Below are 22230 nucleotides of genomic sequence, written 5' to 3' on the forward strand. Positions count from 1 at the left end.
CAGGATTTAAACAAGTTATTGAATTCCACAGGACCCAACCATGGATGGGATGCTGGGGAAGAAATTCTTAACCAATAGATCACTGAAAGGACCTCATATGAATGAGGTGAATTAAATCATCAACAATATCACTAAAAATAAAAATTCTACATATTTATGAGCCTAACATAGAATTTTAAAGGCACAGTTGCTAGCTTTTTAGTTTCTTGCTAGTGATAGGAACCAGATAGTGGGAATATTGGCTCTGATTTAAAAACCACTCAATTTGCTAGGGAGAGCTATTGATTTTGGTTTGATGTGAATGATAGAAATGTGGGTATTGATATTTGAATCGGAAACATTCAAGAATCGTTTTGGATGTCAGTGAACAACTCTCCATCCTGACTGGCAGAAATCAAAAGCAGGCAGCTCTCTTCTCTGAGAGCCCATGGGGGCCTTGAAGGACTCCTTTTTGGAACACATTTCACCTCTGGCAGTCTGCAATGGTTCTGTTATTCACTCGCCTGGTTTAAGGTGTTGGGGAATCCTATTAAAATGGAAACAATATAGAAAAGGGTCATACACTGAGCCATCACTAGCAGAGGTGAAAGATCACAAGTTTAAAGTCCAACTACCCCAGCTGGAATCCCAGTTCTGCCACTTTCCCCCCAACCTCAGCCAAATTATGTAACCCGTCTGGATCTGAGTGTTCTTTACGAGTGGGTTGTTGTATTTTGACTAAATGAGATAATGTAAAGAAAGTACTCAGCACTGTGCTGGAGCCAAATTAGGAGTTCCCAAAGATGTAATTACTTGGGGAAGGGATGGATTGGGAATTTTGGATTAGCAGATGCAAAGTACGATGTATAGATTGAATAAACAGGGTCGGCTGTATAGCACAGAGAACTATATTCAATATCCTATAATAGACCATAATGAAAAAACATGAAAAAGAATTTATATATGCATCTATATGGGCCTTTCCAGGTGGCGCTAGTGGTAAAGAACCCACTTGCCAACGCAGGAGATGTAAGAGATGTGGATTGCAGGTTCGATCCCTGGGCCGGGAAGACTTCCTGAAGGAGGCCACGGCAACCCACTTCGGTATTCTTGCCTGGAGAATCCCAGGGACAGAGGAGCCTGGAAGGCTACAGTCCATAGGGTTGCACGGAGACAGACACTACTGAAGTGTCTGAACACACAAACATGTATATTTCCTGTATGGCCGAAATTAATACAACATTATAAATCAACTATACTTCAATAAAATAAAAACATTTAATATAAAAAAAGAAATAATTACTATTGTTGCCAATATTGGCCACCAACAGAGCTCCAATTTGTTATTACATAGCCAACCTGTCCTCTAGCAGCCATCTAAGGGAGCAGGCCAGAAGGTGAGTGAGGCAGGAAGGTCCAAAGAGTGCCTAGAATAGAGACCTTGCAGAGAGGAGGCTGAGTCAAAGCAGCTTCCTTGGGCAGGAGTTTGACCCAGAGGACACGGACTAATTCTGGTGCCAGGGACTTTGTTGGAAAAAAGAAGGTGTAGCTAAGTGGCAACATAACCACAACTGCCTTTATGCAGTAAATAGAAGTAGGAAAAAAAACTCATATCTTCTTACATAGATGGATTCGATAGCACCAATTCTGCCCTTTCCAGTTTCAACAGATCTGATGTGGCCCTCCTAACAGAAACCAGCAGATTACCAGAGGGACAATGGCTATGAAATGCGATGGACAGCCAGAGAGCCTTATCTTGGATGAGGAAGGGGAAGTACAGAAGGATAAGTTAGCTCAACCAAGATCACACAGAGAGCAAGTAGTGGAGTTCAGAACTAAACCAAGTAGACCTATTGTGCTATGAAGAGTAGCTTTCCCCTCAGACTTTTCTGAATCCTGTACTTTCCTTGTTATGGGTTAACAAAAGTAAGAATTATAGTCCAGAGGAGTTCCACCTTCCAAAGTCAACAAGTAGTCCAAATTATCTTGCGGGTTCTTTTGTAGGACTCCCAGGCAGAGACTGAAATACTGAGTCTCCAATAAGTCCAACAGAGCCAGTTTCCCTCTCCTTTGTTGAAAAAGACCATTGTTAAACGTGAATATGGTGCCATTTCACTGTCTGTAAGTTCCTTTTCTTGACTGATTGGGCCAGAATCCAGAATCACAAACACTTCCCTCCAGCCCTGGCTTAGGCTTCGTGACTAGGGAGGACTCCCACTTTCCAAAGCAGAAACAACCTTCTCCTTTCTGTTTGCACAAGCAAAATCACGGGGCAGGTCCTGACTACCACAGTTTCATTTCATAACTAGATTCCCACCCAAGAAGATCCCCACTGTTTGAATTTGTGCCCTGGACATCTCTGGGGAGTGCTAATTACTAATCCATAGGGGGAAGGCGGTGAAGGAGGAGCAGAAGCCTGGGAAGTCCTCCACCGGGGCTGAAGAGCAAAACCTCTCTACTAGCTAGAAAATCTGCCCCTCAGGGCAAACCTACAAGATGTGGGTGACATTCTGTTGGGGAGAGGGGAGTTTTCGCATTGGAAACTGATGAAAAAAATAATTGTGTTGAGCTCCCAGGATATGTACCATTTATTTCAGCAGCTGCTGAAATACCTGGATAATTTTAGGAGCAAGTATGTGGTTAATGGAGGATGAGAAAGCATTCCATTTGAACTGCTTCTGCATTGCGAATTACATGAAAAATTTTTCTGAATTAAGATTACTGGCCAAGTAAAACAGAAACTCTTACACTGTGAAGATAACATTCTAAACAACACTCAGTTAATGCTAAATTAAGTATCTCTTTGTGAGAAATCACTATTACATTCTCTGCAAGCTGTTTAAAATTCTTTGGAGTCCTAGGCTAATACATGTGATTCTAAACATAGACATCCCTTCTCCCTCTCACAAGAAAAAAAAAAAAAAAGGAAAGAAAGAAGGAAGGAAAGAAAAAGAACTCATCAGGATAGAGGTAAAATTTCTAAATAGACAAAGTGATTGAAGTTAGCACAAAAGTTATACATAAATATTATATTAAGTTCTGGGCAATTCAGAAACAACAATCTGTCTATTTTTTTTTCCTACCTAAATCTTATCACAAACATGAACATTATAGGTAAATCTTTAAAAATCTAGGAGCAAGATTATTCAGGACGTTTGAGGAAGAAATAGACCTCCACATTGAGCTTTCAGGCTCCTATAGATATTTATCTGAAAGTTACAGACATAAAAATTTTTTTTAACATATTTTTTATTGAGGTATCCGAGGATGAGATGGCTGGATGGCATCCACCGATGCAATGGACATGAACTTGGGCAAACTTCGGGAGATGGTGAGGGAGAGGGAGGCCTGGTGTGCTGCAGTCCATGGGGTCGCAAAGCGTCAGACACAACTGGGTGACTGAACAACATAATTTGCATACAGTAAAATGTACAGGTTTTTAAGTGTACAGTTCAATGAATTTTAACAACTGTAAACACCCATGTAATTACGCAAATGGGCTTCCCAAGTGACTCAGTGGTAAAGAATCTGCCTGCCAATCCAGGAGACTTGGATTCCATTCCTGGGTTGGGAAGATCCCCTGGAGAAGGAAATGGCAACCCACTCCAGTATTCTTGCCTCAGAAATCCCATGGACAGAGGAGTCTGGTGGGCTATAGTCCATGGGGTTGCAAGAGCTGGACATGGCTTAGAGACTAAACAACAACAAATTATCTAAACAGGTAAGATATTCCACTGCCATAAAAAAATTCTCTCATGCCCCTTCCCAGTTGACATCTCCTCCACAACCAGAGGCACCCACTGTCCCGATTTCTACCACCATAGATTAATTTTGCCTGCTATAGAACTTCACAAAATTGGGATTTTTATAGCGTGGAGATTTGTAGCAAGTTCACTTAGCTACACGTGGCACGCCCAGTCAAATGGAGGAGATACAGGTTTTTAAAATCCCCATGTCCACCCTGCCCCCTTCCCCATGACCAGAGAAAAAGTAAAATCCCATTGGAGAATGCCCAAGATTCTAGCAAAGAGGCCCTTCCACCTTAAAAAAAAAAAAAAATCGTCTACTGAGGACATATTTTAAAACCTAAAATACAGAGGTTGAAATAAACTTTTTAAGATTCAAGAGGGGGGAAAAAGGGAAAGAGTTACATAGCAGGCGACTGACTATTTTGAAATGTAAGAAGTCATACAAGATGAAATAAAAACACGATAGAAATGTTGGTCATGCTGGTATTAAAAGTAGTAAGATGTTGATGGTTTAGGCCTCCGAAGGCTCCTTTACATGCATTGCTATTATCTCGCTTAGCTGCTGGAACCTGCTGTTTTAAAGGCAGGAGAGAAGAACATCCCATGATAGCACCTGGGTTATTTATCATTATGTATAACCCTGCTACACTCTATTTTATTATGCTGCCTTTAAAAGGAAGATAATGCAAGTATGGTTAATTTGGCTCTCTTCTTTATCTATACAGTGTCGTGACCCATCACAGCTTTGTCCCACGAGATTTGTTTTTCAATCCCAAAGAAATCCACAAGAAACTCTCCCTAAAAATTCCATTAATAACCTCTTTCAGCGCATATAGGTTGCAGGGTCTGGAACTAAGAATGTTTTAATCTCTCCAGCAAAACAATGTCTCATAATGATGTACAGGACTATTGCTGTACTGATGAAGAATCATACATAATTCAGCACCTTTCACTTGGCACCACTGTGATGTCCTCATTAGCCGTGGCTCACAGTGTCTGTCAGATGGTGTCCATGCGAACGCAGGCATTATATTGTCTTTGAGATGTGCAGCTGCTTCCATGACACTGCCAGTATATAAAAACATGACGCCAGTTTGTTTTATTTAGTGCTAAACCTTCCAGTTTGTAAAAACAAGGCTGACACAGAGCCTGACATGAGGCAGTGAAAATAATTAGCTCTCATTTTCTCAGCCTCCTATTTCCTTCTCCCTGCTGTGTTCTCTTTCCACTAAACCACCACATGTCAGTCGAAATGGGAGGCAATTAGTGGGCTCATTTCAGTCCCCACAACTGTGCTGAAAAGAAAGTATTTATGATGGCACAATGAACAGCTGAAAGATTAAATAACATTTGCCTTTTGAAAAGAAAATGACTTCTAGCTAAATGGGCAATTTTTGATTATTCTCAAACAAGCTTAGAGTAGTTGGTTTTTAAAATACAAGAAAGGAAAATGAGTCATTTTTAGGTGAAAGAATCAAATAAAACTTGACACAGTAATGCAAATAACTGATGTTTTATTGCAAAATATGTAAATGCGTTATACCCTTAACAATGGCTTGTGTCTAAGGTCAGGGCAGACCGGTGCCAACTAGACACCACTGGAGATAAGGTTGTTCTGTTGCCTTTTGGGGGGTTTTTATTTGAGTTATGGATGGAAAAAAGACTTTAGGGATGGTGCTAAAATAAAGTGAGAAGTCAAGTGAGGTACACTTTCGTATGATGCATTATATACTTGACTACCTAAAAGGGTGCAGATGTTAGTTGACATAATTGGAAAAGCCTTTTTTATTAACTTATTTTTAAACGGTATTTGAAATTGGAAGGTACTAAGTATTCATCTCAGGGAAAAAAGAATGGTAAATCTTCTTATTGATTTTTTAATAATTAAGAATCTATTCTGTCTCCAGCTGGGTTTCTTAACCAATACAGAAAGTGGCCTGGCTTACCTAATTACTGCTTAAGTTGTTAGTACTGCAGAATGGGCTGCAAATAAACTTTTACCCAGGACTTTTACTCAAAATACAAGAAACTTTTACTCAAAATACATAAACAGCTTTTACCTACTTACTTCTCCTGCCTCCTCCCATGTCTCCAGAGATGACTCCAAGAAAACACATTTTTTTTCTTTTTTCTTTTAGAAATACAATTTTTTGAAAAAAGAAATAACAAGATTGTCCCAGTTAGTAGGCATTACTTATTCTCAGTTCACATCTTAATGTTGACGTGGTTGTCATATATCTTTGATTTTCCAACATAGTGCTTTTTAATTTGACTTCAAATAATCTGTCCTTTTACAGCTGATTATTTCCAAGATCTAAATTTTGGTTCAGGATACACAAGTCACTGTGAGTTATGGAGGCCTTCTCTCTGCAGATCCTCAGAGACTTTTCCAAACCTGCTTCTAAAAGCAAAGATCTCTGTTATTCTCAACAACTGTGTCTGTCATCATGGAGTTGCCAATAGTGGCTGTTAAAGCCATTTTAAAAGGCAGTCACAAATTTAAGTTTTGTTTCTCTGTTTCTATAATTATCTTCTTACTTTTTACAAACTCACATCCTAGGGTATGATTCATACACTATGGTCAGTGTGGCTGTACGAGCCCACAGCCAGCCAAGGGGATCTAAGCCAACAGTGGGTTCATGGGGAGCTTGGAGCTCTCTGAGCTAACTACGCGTTTTAATATAGCTGGAAACCAGCAGTAATATGTTTGTGATTTATTTAAACCTATGCTTCAGCACGCATGCTTCCTTGCTACTCATGATTTTGAAAGGACCACATAATCTTGATCAAGAAGACTAAAGAGTGATCTAGTCTGTGCTGGGCCCAGCCCTCATGAGCTGATTACTTTCATCTCTTTTCAGCTTCGAGTTCGGTGAGGTCAGATTGGCACTTTGAAATTGGCCATGGTAGGAGTATTGACACCATGGAAAACTGCAAACACAAGTCAGGGCTGTTTTCTCCATTTGCTAGACATGTTCTGGCACAACCATTTCTACACATGACTATCAGTCCGTCAGCAATGACGTACTGGACACCTCTCCAGTTTTGTTTTAGTTCTATAGGAGGCTGCCTGGGCTGTCTGACAAAGCGTACAACCAATGCTAATTAGAAATCAGCAGCAAGTCACGTGGTCAAATTCTGACCTGTATTTGTTCCTTTGCTGTCAATGACAACTTGTGTTTCTTACAGAACCCTACCACTGCAAGGGTCTATACCGAGGAGTACAAATGCGTCCTTGTGTACATGTATCTTTATCCTCAAAAATAGTTGGTCACGGAAAACCAACTTTCCTACACCGCATTTTTCATAAATGCTAGACATAGCAAAGGAAGGCAAGGCACTGCCTTTCAGTTCCGAAATTACAGAAGGTGTTGGCTTTTTACCTCCTTACAAAATCCTTTTCTTTGTGCTCTATTTCATTCATGTTTATCTATCCATTTATAAAAACTCTATAATAGGGGGGGGAAAAAAGTCCTATTTGACAGTTTTTGATATTTATAGTGCTTTGAGAAAGGGCCTGGAGATTCAATTAAGTTTATTAAATGCCACATTTTATAAGCAATCTAATAAAGATGTAAAAGCACAATAGTGAGTGGGAAGTATTTGTAAAAAGCAGCATTTTTAACCTAAGGATGAAAAAACCAGAGAAGCAAAACTATTGAGTGAATTTCCTGGGTTGGGGAGTGGGAGAAAGGGGCCAGGTGCTCACAGGGATGGGTGCGAGGAGGGAGGGGGAGGGGACGCGAATGTCTTCCGCTCTGAAGTGGGCTGTTAGTGCCGCTTCCACCTTTTCCAAATGTCCCTCTTGTTTTCTCTTTCTGGTTTGCTTGCCTCTTCAAATGCTGCTGGAAGCCTGTCTAATTAAGGGTCCGCTGGAGCCAAGGTGTCCTTCCCCAGGCTTCTCCCCTAAGCCCATCTCTTCTCTACCACAGGGATCCACTTAGACTCATGGAATCCCAGCTTCAATCAGGTTTCCTTGTCCCATGGGGGAGAAAATGGACTAAAGACTCAGGAGCAAAGTCTATGACTGTCCAGCCCTCACAAGGAATGGATGGCTCCTCGGAGAGTCCCCTCCTAACTCTGCTTTTGAATTTTTATGACACAGAGTCTCAAAAGGAGCTCGGTGAGAAAACTGCTGGGTAATTTGATAGTTTATTCCTTGGCAATTTGAGAATCAATGCTCCTGACTGGCGAGTTGATAAGAGATATAATAAGAAACTCTGTGCACCTGAATATTCCAATAAAAAGGGTGGTTGCCACCCTGGGGAGTGCACGAAGCTGCCTGAGATTCTGTAAGCCGCTTTCCTTCTGTAGCAAGTCAAGGGCCTTAGGTTACAAAACACAAGGCACCTTCCACATGAAACAAAAATAGTGGTGGTTTAGTATTAAATGACCAAAAAAATGTTTGCCTGTTTACTGCCAATGCACCTATTTTGGGGACTGAATCTGATGCTTTTCAAGGGCTTTCCTGGTGGCTCAGCAGTAAAGAATCTGCCTGCAGTGCAGGAGCTGCAGGAGACCTGGGTTCAATCCCTTACTCGGGAAGATCCCCTGGAGGAGGGCATGGCACCCCACTCCAGTATTCTTGCCTGAAGAATTCCATGGACAAAGAAGCCTGGTAGGTTACAGTCCATGGGGTCGCAAAGAGTCAGACATGACTAAAGTGACTTAGCATGCATGCACGCATGATGCTTTTCACAAAGAAGCAGTGTGACATGGTGGCTGAGGCCTTGGGCTGGACCTGCCCCTAACTAGGTAGGGGCTCTGGGGGAGGAGCTCTTCCTCTCCCCTCCTTCATTTCCTCCTGGTCTAATACATGGATACTGCTCCCTGTGAGGGTGAGTTATACACCAGAAAAATGTTTGCAGAGTACTTGCCACAGTGTCTGGGAGAGGTATGAAATAATAATAATTATCGTAAGCATTTTAAGCACCTCGCCCAGGAAACCTGAGCTGAGAAAGACCCAATTTCTGCCAATACCACTGTCAACTTTGAGGCTGCCTCAATGCACAGTTATTTTACTCTGTAGAACTGGGTAAATGGGTGAAACTCATTCTCAACTTCTTATTAATTTAAATTGTCAGGAAAGCCTTTGGTCCAATTATCTCCCCTGCCAGGTTGTCTCAGAAAAGGAAAGGAAAAAGGATGTTGGTTTCATTGGTGGACAAATTCTTGAATCACTCACGGTGCTGGAGTCTGATGAGGGCCTGGTCATCTCGAGAGGTGGGGTCACAGTCAAGGTATCTGACTAGCAAAGACTGAGGTCACAGTCAGGGGCTCTGACCACTGCAGCTGGCACAGGCTCCCAGATGTGAAAGGCTTTCCTTGGTTTGGTCTCACTGATGCTAAAGCTGAAACTCCAGTACTTTGGCCACCGCATGCAAAGAGCTGACTCATTGGAAAAGACTCTGATGCTGGGAGGGATTGGGGGCAGGAGGAGAAGGGGATGACAGAGGACAAGATGGCTGGATGGCATCACTGACTCGATGGATGTGAGTCTGAGTGAACTCCGGGAATTGGTGATGGACAGGGAGGCCTGGCATGCTGCGATTCATGGGGTCGCAAAGAGTCGGACACGACTGAGCGACTGAACTGAACTGAACTGATGTGTCATAATCCATCTGGTTGTAAAATGAAGCTTGAAAAAAAGAATTTAGGCTGAGTTTTTGGACCATAAAAGTTGACAGGTCTAGCTGTGGTACATATACACAATGGAGTATTACTCAGCCATTAAAAAGAATACATTTGAATCAGTTCTAATGAGATGGATGAAACTGGAGCTGATTATACAGAGTGAAGTAAGCCAGAAAGAAAACACCAATACAGTATACTGACACATATATATGGAATTTAGAAAGATGGTAATGATGACCCTGTATGCGAGTCAGCAAAAGAGACACAGATGTATAGAACGGAATTTGGACTGTGAGGGAGAGGGAGAGGGTGGGATGATTTGGGAGAATGGCATTGAAACATGTATACTATCATGTAAGAAACGAATCACCAGTCTATGTTCGATACAGGATACAGGATGCTTGGGGCTGGTGCACGGGGATGATCCAGAGAGATATGGGGTGGGAGGTGGGAGGGGGGTTCAGGATTGGGAATTCATGTACAACCATGGCGGATTCATGTCAGTGTATGGCAAAATGAATAAAGTATTGTAAAGTAAAATAAAGTAAAAATAAAATTAAAAAAAAAGTTGACAGGTCTTACAAGGAAAGCATTTGTTTTCTACATATATTTGTATATTTGTGGATAAGGCCATATTTCCATTGTTTCCTCTCAGTAGGCCAGTTACTGCACAACAAACCAATTTTAAGTGGTAGCTAGTTGGTGGTCCTTTTCAGAGGCAGTGGGAAAACACAGCTACTATTTTCATGATAAAGTCATTGTCATACATTATTCCCAATAGCTGCCTTTAGAACACATCTTTCATTTTAATTGTTTGGAGAGAACTTCCAAAGCCTCAATGTTCTCATTTAACTTATTCCAGTCATGGAGATGGGGGTAAAGGCTGCACCTTTTCCATAAAGATGGGCTTATGGGAACTCAGTTAATTGGAAATTTTGAGGATGTCTTTTTCTCTTGGGTTCCACCTTGAAGGGTCAATGTAACAAGGTTTTCATGTGGGGAATTGAAATAGCAATTTAAAGCACATTTGTGAGGAGATATTTCATAATGTTAGGATATAGCCTAGCACATAATTGGGTAATTTAGATCTGGACACTAATTTACTTGAGGATTATTTTGTGAATGTCTCCAGATGGCTTAAATATCTTGAGCCAGGAATGAGAGCAAGTACATGTTTAATATAAAGGTTATGATGAAGATGTAATTTTTGGTTTCAGCTCTATCCTCTCCTCACCCTAGGCTGGTAACACACTTTCTCTAATCAAAAATGACAACACCATGTGCCTTATGCATCTCACAGAAATGCCAAGGGAAGTAAATGAGGTGACAAGGATGAAATAACTTGAGCTCTTCGGAAAGAAGGACTCTCTAAGATGAAGTTTTAAACATTATATTCAGAAAATTATTTGCAAAGGACCATGAGCCTCTTCAAGCTCATATTCAAAACATCCCTTCCAAAAAAGCTTTTCCTGGAATTTCCCTGGAGGTCAGGACTCCATGCTTTCACTGCTGATTGAACTCTTGGTTGGGGAACTAAGATCCTGCAAGCCACACGTACAGCTAAAAAATTGGAGGGAGGGGTGAGGAAAGCTTTTCTTTTCTTAATTAACGGCACCCATTCCAGTTACTTCTTTATACTTTTAGCGCCTTGGTATTACATTTGCACTGTATATTTCACTTTTCATCTATTGCATTATAATGCCATCTAGCCAGCTGCTCACCCTAGAAACCTGGGCACCATCCTGGCTCCTCCCTCAGACCTCAACTCCAGTCGGATCAGTTCTTTGGATGCATGCACTTCCATGGTGCTTCCAGCTCCTGTCTCTCTTTACCTGGTTGTCTCCCTGCCATACACAGGCCTTTCTCACTCTGTCCTGAGTGCTTTCCAATTCATCCAGCTCATCTGTGCTTTTGAGAGATCATTTAAAACATAAACAGAATCCTCTCTTGTTCAGTCGCTGTCATGTCCGACTCTTTTGTGACCCCATGGATGATTTCCCAGGCAAGAATTACTGGAGTGGGTTGCCATTTCCTTCTCCAGGGGATTTTCCTGACCCAGGGATTGAACCTGTGTCTCGTACATTGCAGGAGGATTCTTTACTACTGAGTCACCAGGGAAGCTTCTCTATGCCATGCTTAGCACTCTTGAAACTCCTTAGCTTAGCACGCGAGTTAGCTTAGTTCTCTTCAAACTCCTTACGCCATGCTTAGCACTGTTCAAACTCCTTAGCTTAGCATGCGAGACAGTTCTTTTTCTGGTCTCGTTACCCTTGTGGCCTAAACTCTTACCATTCTATTCTACCCACCCTATGCTAAGTTGCCCCAGAGAGAGCGAGGTTTGAGTTGTGAGCTCTCATAGAAATTAGCCCAAAGAAGAGCTGCTTATGTTTTCCTAGCTTCTGAACTTTTGTACATGCTGTCCCTTTTGCCTTCAATGTCTTCTCCCTAACCTAACAGTTCTTGATAGATTTCAAATTTTAGCTCAAGCATAACCTCTCCCATGAAGATGTCAAGATCCTCCTTTGAGTCCTTACTGCACCCCTTTCAGGGCTCATCCACTGTGCTTTCACTGAATGATGTGCATGATATTGTAAAAATGCATCATTCTGTATTAAAACCATTCATTGATCTTGTCTATTTCTTCCCACAAACTATGGGTTTCTTGCAAGGCAGTGCTCTACTTTTAAACTTTGCATTCTGAGCATCCAGCAGAGAGCCAGGCACACAGTTGGTCCTCGGTAAATTTCTGCTGAGTGGATGGATATAGATGAAATTATTATTCTCCACGGGTGACCAAGGATCAGCAAATAATCAAAAGTTCCAGTGACTTGAGGCCGTGTGGATAAGCAATGACGCAAGAAGTCTATATACTATCATGGTCAAAACCAGACTACTGTATTTGGTCTTCAATATTATTGATAGCCTCTGATTTTTACTATGTGTGTATTAACAAGTCATTTCTTTGTGAATTGAAAATAATTTTCTTGGCTGAAACTGCTCTTGACAAGTCTTTTCAAGAAAATTCTTGCCCCTTCTTTTACCTCCTACAAGCCATAAAAATGTTTAAACACAGAATACTCATAAATTAAGTCCCATAGAGCTGTAGATGCCAAAGAAGGCAAATTACAATGGGTAACTTATTTATCACCGGATGGCCCTGGGGTATCCACAGGCACAGACTCTCAGGATTGGAAGGGCCCTTTATTGCTGGAGAGGCGCTTACTTTCCTATGCCCCTTTCTAAAGCTGCTTCTATCCACAGGAATGAATAGACAGTGATCCGATCACAGAAGAAGAAGAAAAGCGTTCCTACACCAGACACCTGGAGTCAGAGCAGCTTTCACTCATCCAAGTTCTGTGGCCCAAACAAGGAGCCTAAGATTTCCATTCAGCAAGAGCATCAATATACCTGCAGTGGTGCAGGTGAAACACTGTCAGGTGTCTAGAAAGAGTATCTTTTGAAGCCCCAGGCGAAACTAACCCCTTGCAACAATTTCCTGTCATTCCCAAGCGCTGGTTCCAGGAATGGCCTGGGGTAAGCAAGGTTTAATTAGTGGGGACCAGTGGGCCAGCTGAGCCCCACCAGCTCTCCCAGAGCAACAGACTCAGGTAGTGAGGAGTTGTATTTACAAGGTCTTTTTGTGGCTTCAAAGGAAAGTTACCAATAGGGCAGTAGCTAAGAGCTTGGTTCTGGGGTCAGAGAGGCTTGCATTCAGATCCTTCTTCTGCTACTTGCTAGCCAGGTATCCCTTGGACAAATTATTTAGCTGTTCAGATCCTTAGTCTCCTTATTTGTAAAACAAGGAGAAATAGCACTACACCTGAGTCCTGCATGCCTGGAACACGAGTGCTCCCTGTTAGTAGCCATGATCACTATTACTAGCCATTCATAGTAATCCAAAGCAACAGAAACCTATTACGATTCCAATTCACATGCCATCTAGCCCACACCATTTCCCCAGATTCTAAAAATAACATCGAGTAGCACTCCGACTGAATGAGAATTGGGCAAAAGTCCTGCCACCCCATTTAGAGCTGATAATTTGGGCTTCCATTTTGCCCACAATTCCATTCTCAGCATTGTTCCACTCTCAACATTATAAAAGTGATTTCCCTTAAAAAACAAAGAAACTGGCAGGACTTTCCTGGCAGTCCAGTGGTGAAGATTCCATGATTGAAAGGTAGGGACCCTGGATTTGACCCTGGTCAGGGAGCTAAGACCTCAGTCATGGAGCATGGCCAAAAAATAACATTAAACAACAACAAAAAAACCCCCAAAAAAACTGGAATCAGAAGCTGTGACACCAGGAAGCACAAACAATTACTCTACTGTCTGTGCCCCCAACCTTAACCCCCTCCCCTCATCCTCCATGGTTTGCAATGAGTTTCCTTGAGGGTTTGGGTGGCCTCATACAGGACTCTTCAGCTAGATGAGAAAGATTCCTAGATTGGCTTACAGAGGCAGTTGGCAGCCTTTCAACTAAATTCTATTTTATAAAGTCTATAAATTTACTCAGAATCATGTTACCAGCTGGTAGGGGGTATATAAAACCACTGAATTCCAGGAGAGAAAAAGAGTAAATTAGACTGAAATTTATCCAAAGGACTTAAAATGTGATTTACCTGTAGGCCAGTCCCTGGTTTCAAGTGAAAACCAAAAACAAGTTCAAGATTCACTATTTTTTCCTCATTTTCTTCTGGTTCACCTACTGAGCCCTGAAACAGAAAACCAAGCACTGTTTATTTCATGTAGTGTTTTCACCTTTACTTCTCATGTAAAGGAGATGATTTCACAGCACTTCTTTTTCCTTTCTAATCTACTGTTTAATTTCTTTTTTTTTATTATTATGCCACACATTCCAATTGCTTAAAGCAAGAGAAACGACATATTAAGCCTTTGAGAACTTTGTCAAATGATTTGTCTCATGTACTACAAACTGAATGTCACCATCTTACATTTTTCATAACGCATCTTGTGTTCTGCAGTTTTTCCCTAGAAATGTACTTTGTCCCTTTACCTTGAAAGTTTCACAACACTCAAGATATTTACACCCTATTCCCAAAGAAGAATGCAGTTCCTAGAGTATCTGCAGATGGTGGGCAAGCAGAGAAACAAAATGAACATTTGAGGGCTCAGAGATGGAAAACTGGAATGGTTAGTGAATGAGACGAGTTCTGTGTACTTCCTGCAAGTATCTACTAATTTTATAACAAACTATGCCAATACCTTTAGACTATATTTAAAATATAATATGTTAAATATGCGGCTTCCCAGGTGATGCTAGTGGTAAAGAATCCACCTACTAAGGAAGGAGACGTAAGAGATGCAGGTTCGACCCCTGGGTTGGGAAGATCCCCTGGAGGAGGGCATGGCAACCTACTCCAGTATTCTTGTCTAGAGAATCCCAAGAACAGAGGAGCCTGGTGGGATACAGTCCATGGGGTCACAAAGAGTCGGACACAACTGAAGTGACTTAGCACGCATGCGTGTTAAATATATTAATACTAATATGTTATTCAAACAATAAAACTCCTACCCCTCAATGCAAGTAGTCATCCAGAGCTTAGCATGTGAATTCCTTCAGCAGCTTCCACGTTGGACAAAGTTCTGCAGAGCCAGGTGGGAGGCCAGAAGTCCTCACCTGCAATGTTAGCCCTTATGTCCCCAAGCTACTAAGGTGACATGTGTTTTTCTTATCATGACTGTATTGTTAATATTTCAACTTGCAGGGAACAAGGGTATTCAATATATGCACATCCTAAGCTTTGCTCAAAGGGCCTCTTGTTGGACAGATATGATTAAATTTCACTTCAAACAACAGTTCCCGACATTGGCAAATTTAGGTGTGGATGTGGCAGGTGCATATGTCAATAAAAGTTGCATATTCTCAGTAGGAAAAAACCTTCCTTACCTTAATCAGTGGTGGGAAGTGAAACAAGTTTAGGTAATCGTGGGTTAATTTCTCAATGGCTGACTGTAAAAAAAAAAAAAAATTATTAATGACCTGATAATGCCAAGAAAGGATTAAAATTATTGTGCACATATAAAGGCATTCTTTATTTATGTATTCCATAAAATGCCATGGGGATGTTAATATCCAACATCTATTGAGAATAAACCTGATTGTTCAAAGTATTATAGGTAGTTTTACAATTAATGAATGGAACAGGAAGATATTTTAAAGACATTAAATCTCAGAGTAAAAAAATAAGTAAAAGCTTTCTTCAAACACTGGTAGAGTACAGTAGTAACAAGTTAATATTCTAGGGTACAGAATGCAGTCGTCACCCCGAGTAACCGTGGGATAAACAACAAAGAACATGAATATATCACCAGAGGCTCCCTTTAGGGCTGAAACCTCACTGAAGGGTTTACTGCCCTGTGCGGGCTTTTCTATGGATTTGTGTCCAAAGCTCTGCCACCCAATGGAGCACAAAGAACTCTTAAAGGAAAGGAGAACAATTTAAATTATGATTCTTTTTCATACTCATCAGGTATAATCCAGCTTTTCTGTGAACCAAACATATCACATAGAGAGTAAAAAAAGTACCAATGTGAGAAAAATGAGATGCATTTTTTTAAGTGAAATGAAAGCCGTTTACACCTGACAATAATCAGCGCTTATTGGATGTTTGGCTTTATTCTTTCTACATAGGCTTCCAGGCTCAACGAGGTGGGAGCCAAGACAGGCTGAACAGGACAATCAAATAGCAAAAGGGTAGGTAGGCTGACCGTCCACTTTCCAGTTTTATGATCTACCATCTGTGGGCTGACAGGCTCACTCACCGAGAAGGTTTACAAAAATGCCCTGCCTGCCTCAGTGGGAGAGCAGAACATGGAGCAGTGCTTCTCACCCTCAGGATCGGAGGCATAGGGTGGTGTGTGTGTAGAGCCCTCTGACAAGGGCCAGGTGGGCTCCTCCAAGCTGGAGGTCCCTTTGTGGTGTCCCATCCTGAATGGCCCAGGTTGCAGGATCATTTCTTTATCTTCATTGCCTCAAGAGTATAGGCAATATATCCCTTTCTGCAATGGCTTGGCCAAAAAGTTCATTCAGTTTTAAGTAAAAATAAAAGACATTTTTCCTTTTCACCAAGACTTTATTGAACAATGTATTCGCTAACCAAACAAACTTTTGGGCCAACCCAATATATATATATTCCAATATATATAATGGAATCTAAAATATGACACCAACGAACCTCTCTATGAAAACAGAAGCAGAATCACGGAGATAGGGAACAGACTGGTGGTTGCCAAGGGGGCGGAGGTTGGGTGGGAGGCTGGAGTTAGCAGATGTAAGCTATTGTACATAGGATGGATGAACAACAAGGTCTGACTGTAGAGCACAGAGAACTGTATTCAATATCCTATGATAAACCGTAGCAGAAAAGAATCTTTTTTTTTTCTTTTTTTAAAATGAAAATATGCAGGATGCTCCCAGACCTCCCATGGAAAAGTCTGTTTCCATGATCCTTTCCCCTTATTCTTTCCCTCTCATATAAGCTTATTTGTCAGAAGTGCCTGGGACCCCAGCTGAGACTAAGAGAGCATCACCTGTGGGCTGAGCACCCCCAACCCTTCCCCCCTGCCCCCCGGGACAGCCACTGTTAACATGGCCCTGGCTTTGGCAGAAGTAGAGGGTCTGCAAACCTGACTTTTGAGACCCCCACCTCTGAGGACTTACTGTCTTTCTGTGCACAAGCAGACTCTTCCAGGAGCTTGAGGGGTGTCTCTAGTCCCCGCAGATGCTGGTCACACCCTTCCTTTGAAACTCAGGACAGACACTCTACTCCCAACTGCCAAGACTCCGAATTAAGAGAAGCTGTATGTACATGTTTTATCTCTTTTCTGGGATGTAAATTCCTTAAGGGCAGGATTCTTTGTTTATTCACAGGCCCAGGACTCTGATTAGCAGGTATCCACTGTATTTGTTGAACAATAATTAGTAAGTCTGGACATTGCTTGCTTTAATGATACCAACCAGCAGGGAGAGAAACTTAGACTGTCCTAGGCTGGGTCTGGGAATATTGAAATCACTGTGGCTGCAAGAGGCAAAGGGGAGCTAGGAGCTTCTTTTTGGCCTCTGCTAAATAGGACAAGATTGACCAGATCTCTCTCTTTGAACCCCGAAACTCCTCTCTCTGTATGAGAGAAAAGAATATTTCCTACTGTGGGCCATCTAAGCCAGCATTGCTTTTCAGGATGGATTTGCCCACAGTCATAGATTAGTTAGTTAGTTAGTTCAGTCGCTCAGTCGTGTCCGACTCTTTGCGACCCCATGAATCGCAGCACGCCATGCCTCCCTGTCCATCACCATCTATTACCAGCATTTGACGTATATGTGTGTGCATGAGGCTTCCTGTCCGTCTTCTCAGAGGGAGCAGATGATAGGTTAAGGCTAAGCCATCATCCAAAGGGTGCTGAGGGGCTGTAAGGATGTCTTTATATGGATTCAGGGCCCACAGGATAGGAGTGGATGTGTTCTCTTTGGACCTCAGGGAAGATTTCCCTGGAAAGCCTGGTATCAGGAGCCCCAACTGAGGAAAAGGGAATGGTTGTTGGCATGTTGGTAGAGCCTTTGTCACTATGTGGATTTGGAAAAGAAGTTGCTTTTTCCACATTTCCTTCTTTATTCTATCTCTCTTCTTTCTAACTTGTGCCTACCCCTCCATCCACTGACACTCTGGGGTTGAGGTGGTTTGGAGAGCAAATTTGATTTTCTCATAAGATCTCTCTTGAAACACCTCTGATGAATAACAAGGTGCACACAGATGCAAGCAAGTGTGGTTTGGTTTGAGTAACTAAAAAACAAAACATAACAAAGAAACAAAAACCCAGATCTGGTTGTTAAACTACAAATAGAAAAAAAAAGCAACAACAAAAACAGGTTTAGCCTTGAAAGGGTTCAAGACTGAAGTTTTGAGGGGAAATGTTAGGATTTCCCAAAAAGATGAGGGATAAGAATATACATATAGTGGTGTCTGTTCGGGTCAAAATTTGGAATATTACAGACTGAACACATAATTCCCATGGCTTTGGATGCTGTGGTGGTTCAAGCTTCATTCAGTCTACAGACATGCTGTGGCATTGCTGGGGTCCCTAAGGGATATCCAGTCTCGCCTCGAAGGAAGTCGCCTCCTATACTGCCTGGGGCTGGCAGCTCTGCCTGCGCACACGGCCTTAGTGTACCTGGTGCTTCCTCCCTCACTGAGGCCTCTCCACAGGCGGTGCCCTGTTCCCAGAACACCTCCTCCCCATGTCCTTCCCCTGCTCAATGCCTCCAGGTTCTTCAGCTCTCAAGTCCTTCATAACTCCTTCACAGAAGCCGTTCCTCAGCCCAACCTCACCTCTCCTTTGTGGCCTTTCTTAAAGCTGTCATGGTAATCATTTTTGCACGGTCAATGCCCCATGTGTGCTATGCAGGTGTATCCAGGTGACTTCTGCTGGACCCAAAGTCCAACTCTTTTGTTTGGGGATTATGTGGAGGAAGTAGGGGTCCCATGGGGGCAGCAGCTAATGCTCAACTGGCATGAAGTATGGCGCTATGACCGTCAGCTCAGCCTCTAACACGGCACATGACCCGCTCCACAGTAAGCGCTCAATAGACATTTGCGGACGGAACGGCCTCCCTTTCTGAGGTACCTTTAAATGGATGATGTGGCCCTTGGAGATGATGCCCATGTCTTTCAAGTCTTCTTCCTCGAGAAGAAGCAGTCGCTTTCCTGTAATGTTGTTTTCCTTAAACAAGCTTGCATACACACTCATCTCTGCTGAAGAGTCACCTGGAGGGAGTGATTAGAAGGCAGAATAAAATTAGATTCAATCACGTCCCAAGCAAAGTTAACTCCATGAATTAAGAAGGTAAGTTATTCCACTTGCCTTTTCTGACGAGCTGCTGAACCCAAAAATACTGTGGAAGAGAGGACACACACGGTTTTGCAGATTCATTCATGGTCAGTGGCCAGACTTAACAGTAAGACACATGGTTTGTTCAATGGGTAAAATATGTTTAATTCTTGCTCAACCACAAAGGGAAAACTGAAGACTTGCTCTTCATTGTTTTAAAGCTTCACATTTTCAAATTGGAGATATCCCTCCCTTTGGGGATCTTGGGCCCTTGGAGGACTACTGGTTTTACTTCTTATTTGAAACACATTTAAAAATCCTTATGAGAAGATTCTTACTTATGATGCCTTTTCCATTCTTGTGCCAGTGGTCCACAGGGGTGTTTAAGGGCCCTGGTTTACCCAGGAATTATATGAAAAACAGGGACCATATGGCAGTGGACAGAAAAATGGATAATATGCATCCTCTGTTCTAGGCCTGGTCATGAAGTAGCTTTGTGGCCCAAGACAAGTTAAAGCATGGAGCTTTCTACACAGAATGAGGTTGGACCCAGCGACCTCAGTCCTCGACTGTCGCTTGGCACATGTTTACCGTAGCCTCTCACACTACCCAGGCAAACGGAGACAGAATGGTGGGGCCAGACCCAGTTCTCTAGGGAGCCCTTGACCCTGGAATTTTATTTAAATGGTTTGAAAACCACTCAACCTCAGAGCAAAGACTAAAAATAGCTGTTGGAGTTCAGTGCCTTTGAAAACATTTCTTCTCAAATGAGATGGGCCAACTTTGCAGCAGGGGATGAAGGCATTATATCCGGGTCTGTGAACAGAGATTCTAAGTCCTCTCTCGTTAAGCAGGGCTAGCAGGAAATTTAGAATCCCTGGGGCTCAGGGGATGGGAAGTAGATGCAGCGGATGCCAGCGTCCTCTCCCCATGGAAGCCACAGAGATGAGCTCATCTGAAAGCATCACTTCAGCAGAAGACCAAGGGCAGGAAGGGATGTGCCCCAGCCCCCAAACCAGACCAAGTCTGGTAAACCTTCCAGAGACCTTCCCAAGAGTTTCTAGTAAAAAGTTGATCTTGGAGTACCAAGTCTGTTTCCTGGGGTGTGGGCCAGCTAAAGTTGGCATACAAGCTTTTCCCCCACTTTTCATTTAACGAAACCCTGAACTTATAAGTTGAACCTGGACAGACATAAACCCCTGAGGTCTCTGATCAAAAATTCTTAGCCCTGTTTTTCATGAAGGAAACAAGCTGCAGAGATACAACAGGCTAAGGAGGCTTGTTCCTCAGGGTGTCTACTCAGAGTGTAGGGTGTGGGATTTTCTTTGGATTTAAACAGTCTCTCCACATCCTCTGCCAAACACGGGGCTTGTCTAGCTCCAGCTGTGGAGAAATGTCTGGGAACACAGGTCTGTTCCTTCTTGGGAAGGTCAGAGTAAAGATGGCAAAATGAACAGGGCTACGGCACTGCCTTTACCTAATCTTTCCCCACCATGGTTCAAGTCCAACCCTGATCTTCTGGGAAAACTCAAGATCACTTTTTTTCCTGGTGTGTTCCTTGGTATCCTGGGAAGCCCGTTTAACTGGGATTCATTACTGCATTCTGGAATATCTTTCAGAGCAAATAGGGAGGTGGAATCCTCTTGTAAGATTTGATGAGATACTTGCTTTGCTCGAGGCCTTACTTTAAATCACTACTGCCTTAAAAATAGAAAAACATGGAATTTGTCAACTTCTCCTTAGACTTTCCTAAGGCCCAGACCCCTCTACCTGCATTTTTAACTTGCAGACCTAGTTACGAACTCCCTGTCCAGGTTGAAGGAGGCATTAACAGAAACAGCTTACCACGTCATCTTCTGTCCAAGCACCAATCTCAAAGGAAGGCAGCAGCTGCATGGGAAATATGAATGAAATGGGAAAAAAAAAAGGAATATTATCATTGTCTTTTTCGCTTATCCCCTCTTTTCAATATTTTAGCTCTGGGCCGATGCTCTGGCTTGGTTCTTTCTGCAGGTTATGTTGAATGGAAACCAATTTTCCTGCCTGTTAAGAGGAATCTCAGGGTTCTAAGGATGGTGCCCACAGAAGCCAGTCGAGTGTATCAACCTCTCAGTAACAATTCACTGCGCTTGGTGAACTGTTACAGCGGGACTGCACATCATGGGATTTTCCTCTCTTGATAGTTGGCACACTGAAAGTAGTTTTACCTCCCACAAGAAGGCCTTGGAAGTCGAGGAAATTCTGACATTTGTCAGATGCCAGAGCCTTCTTCGGGATTCTCAATCAATATGGAGATCATTTAATTTTATTAATGAAAATTCCAAAGCAACCATTTGGTAACTAGATGTCATAGATGCTTATTTTTAGAGGGGAATTTCTAAGTTTTAACTAAATGTCTTACTTGCACTGTATTTTTAAAACCAAATATTAGAAGGACATGTGAAATCGGAGCTGTCCGAAGGAACTCAGGTTGCGGAGTTGCTCTAACTAAAATTAAAGTAACCACCCTCCCTGGCAAGTGTACAAACACAAAAGAAAACTTTTCAGGAGGACTCCCACCTGGCCACTTTCAGAGCCAAAGGGCTACTTGCTTCAATATATGTTCCAGACTAAGTAATAAACATTAAGGTGGCCAAAAAGTCTGTTTGGGTTTTTCCATAACTTCTTATGAATGTTTTGACTAACCCAATACCTACATAATGGGAGAAAAAATCTGTGTCTCATGACCTGAATTAGTTTGCTTTAACCATTATCATCCCTGGTGGCTCAGTGGTAAAGAATCTACCTGCCAGTGGAGGAGATGTGGGTTCAATCTCTGGGCTGGCAAGATCCCTGCAGAAGGAAATGGCAACCCACTCCAGTATTCTTGCCTGGTAAATCCCATGGACGATGGAGCCTGGCAGGCTACAGTTCATGAGGTCTCAAAAGAGTTGGACACAGCTTGGCAAATGACAACAGCTATTACTTGTAACCAACTCTAACTGGCCAGAAGGGTTGGACTGCTCATGAGATAATGTGGCAA

At 42.3% G+C, this 22230-nt stretch overlaps 1 protein-coding gene across 1 annotated transcript in view; it reads right to left on the bottom strand.

Moving 5' to 3' along the window:
• Window positions 1-22230, bottom strand: part of MAP3K20 (mitogen-activated protein kinase kinase kinase 20) — a 168999-nt gene that overhangs the window by 14511 nt on the left and 132258 nt on the right. The window contains exons 12-16 of the mRNA XM_068968128.1: window positions 21054-21098; window positions 19242-19272; window positions 19005-19144; window positions 15274-15336; window positions 13985-14077 (exon numbers count right to left, since the gene is read on the bottom strand). Of these exons, the coding sequence (XP_068824229.1) occupies window positions 13985-14077; window positions 15274-15336; window positions 19005-19144; window positions 19242-19272; window positions 21054-21098 (372 nt within the window). The remainder of the gene's footprint in view (window positions 1-13984; window positions 14078-15273; window positions 15337-19004; window positions 19145-19241; window positions 19273-21053; window positions 21099-22230) is intronic.

The sequence above is a fragment of the Capricornis sumatraensis genome, chromosome 3 (genome assembly GCF_032405125.1).
Source record: "Capricornis sumatraensis isolate serow.1 chromosome 3, serow.2, whole genome shotgun sequence".
Lineage (NCBI taxonomy): Eukaryota > Metazoa > Chordata > Mammalia > Artiodactyla > Bovidae > Capricornis > Capricornis sumatraensis.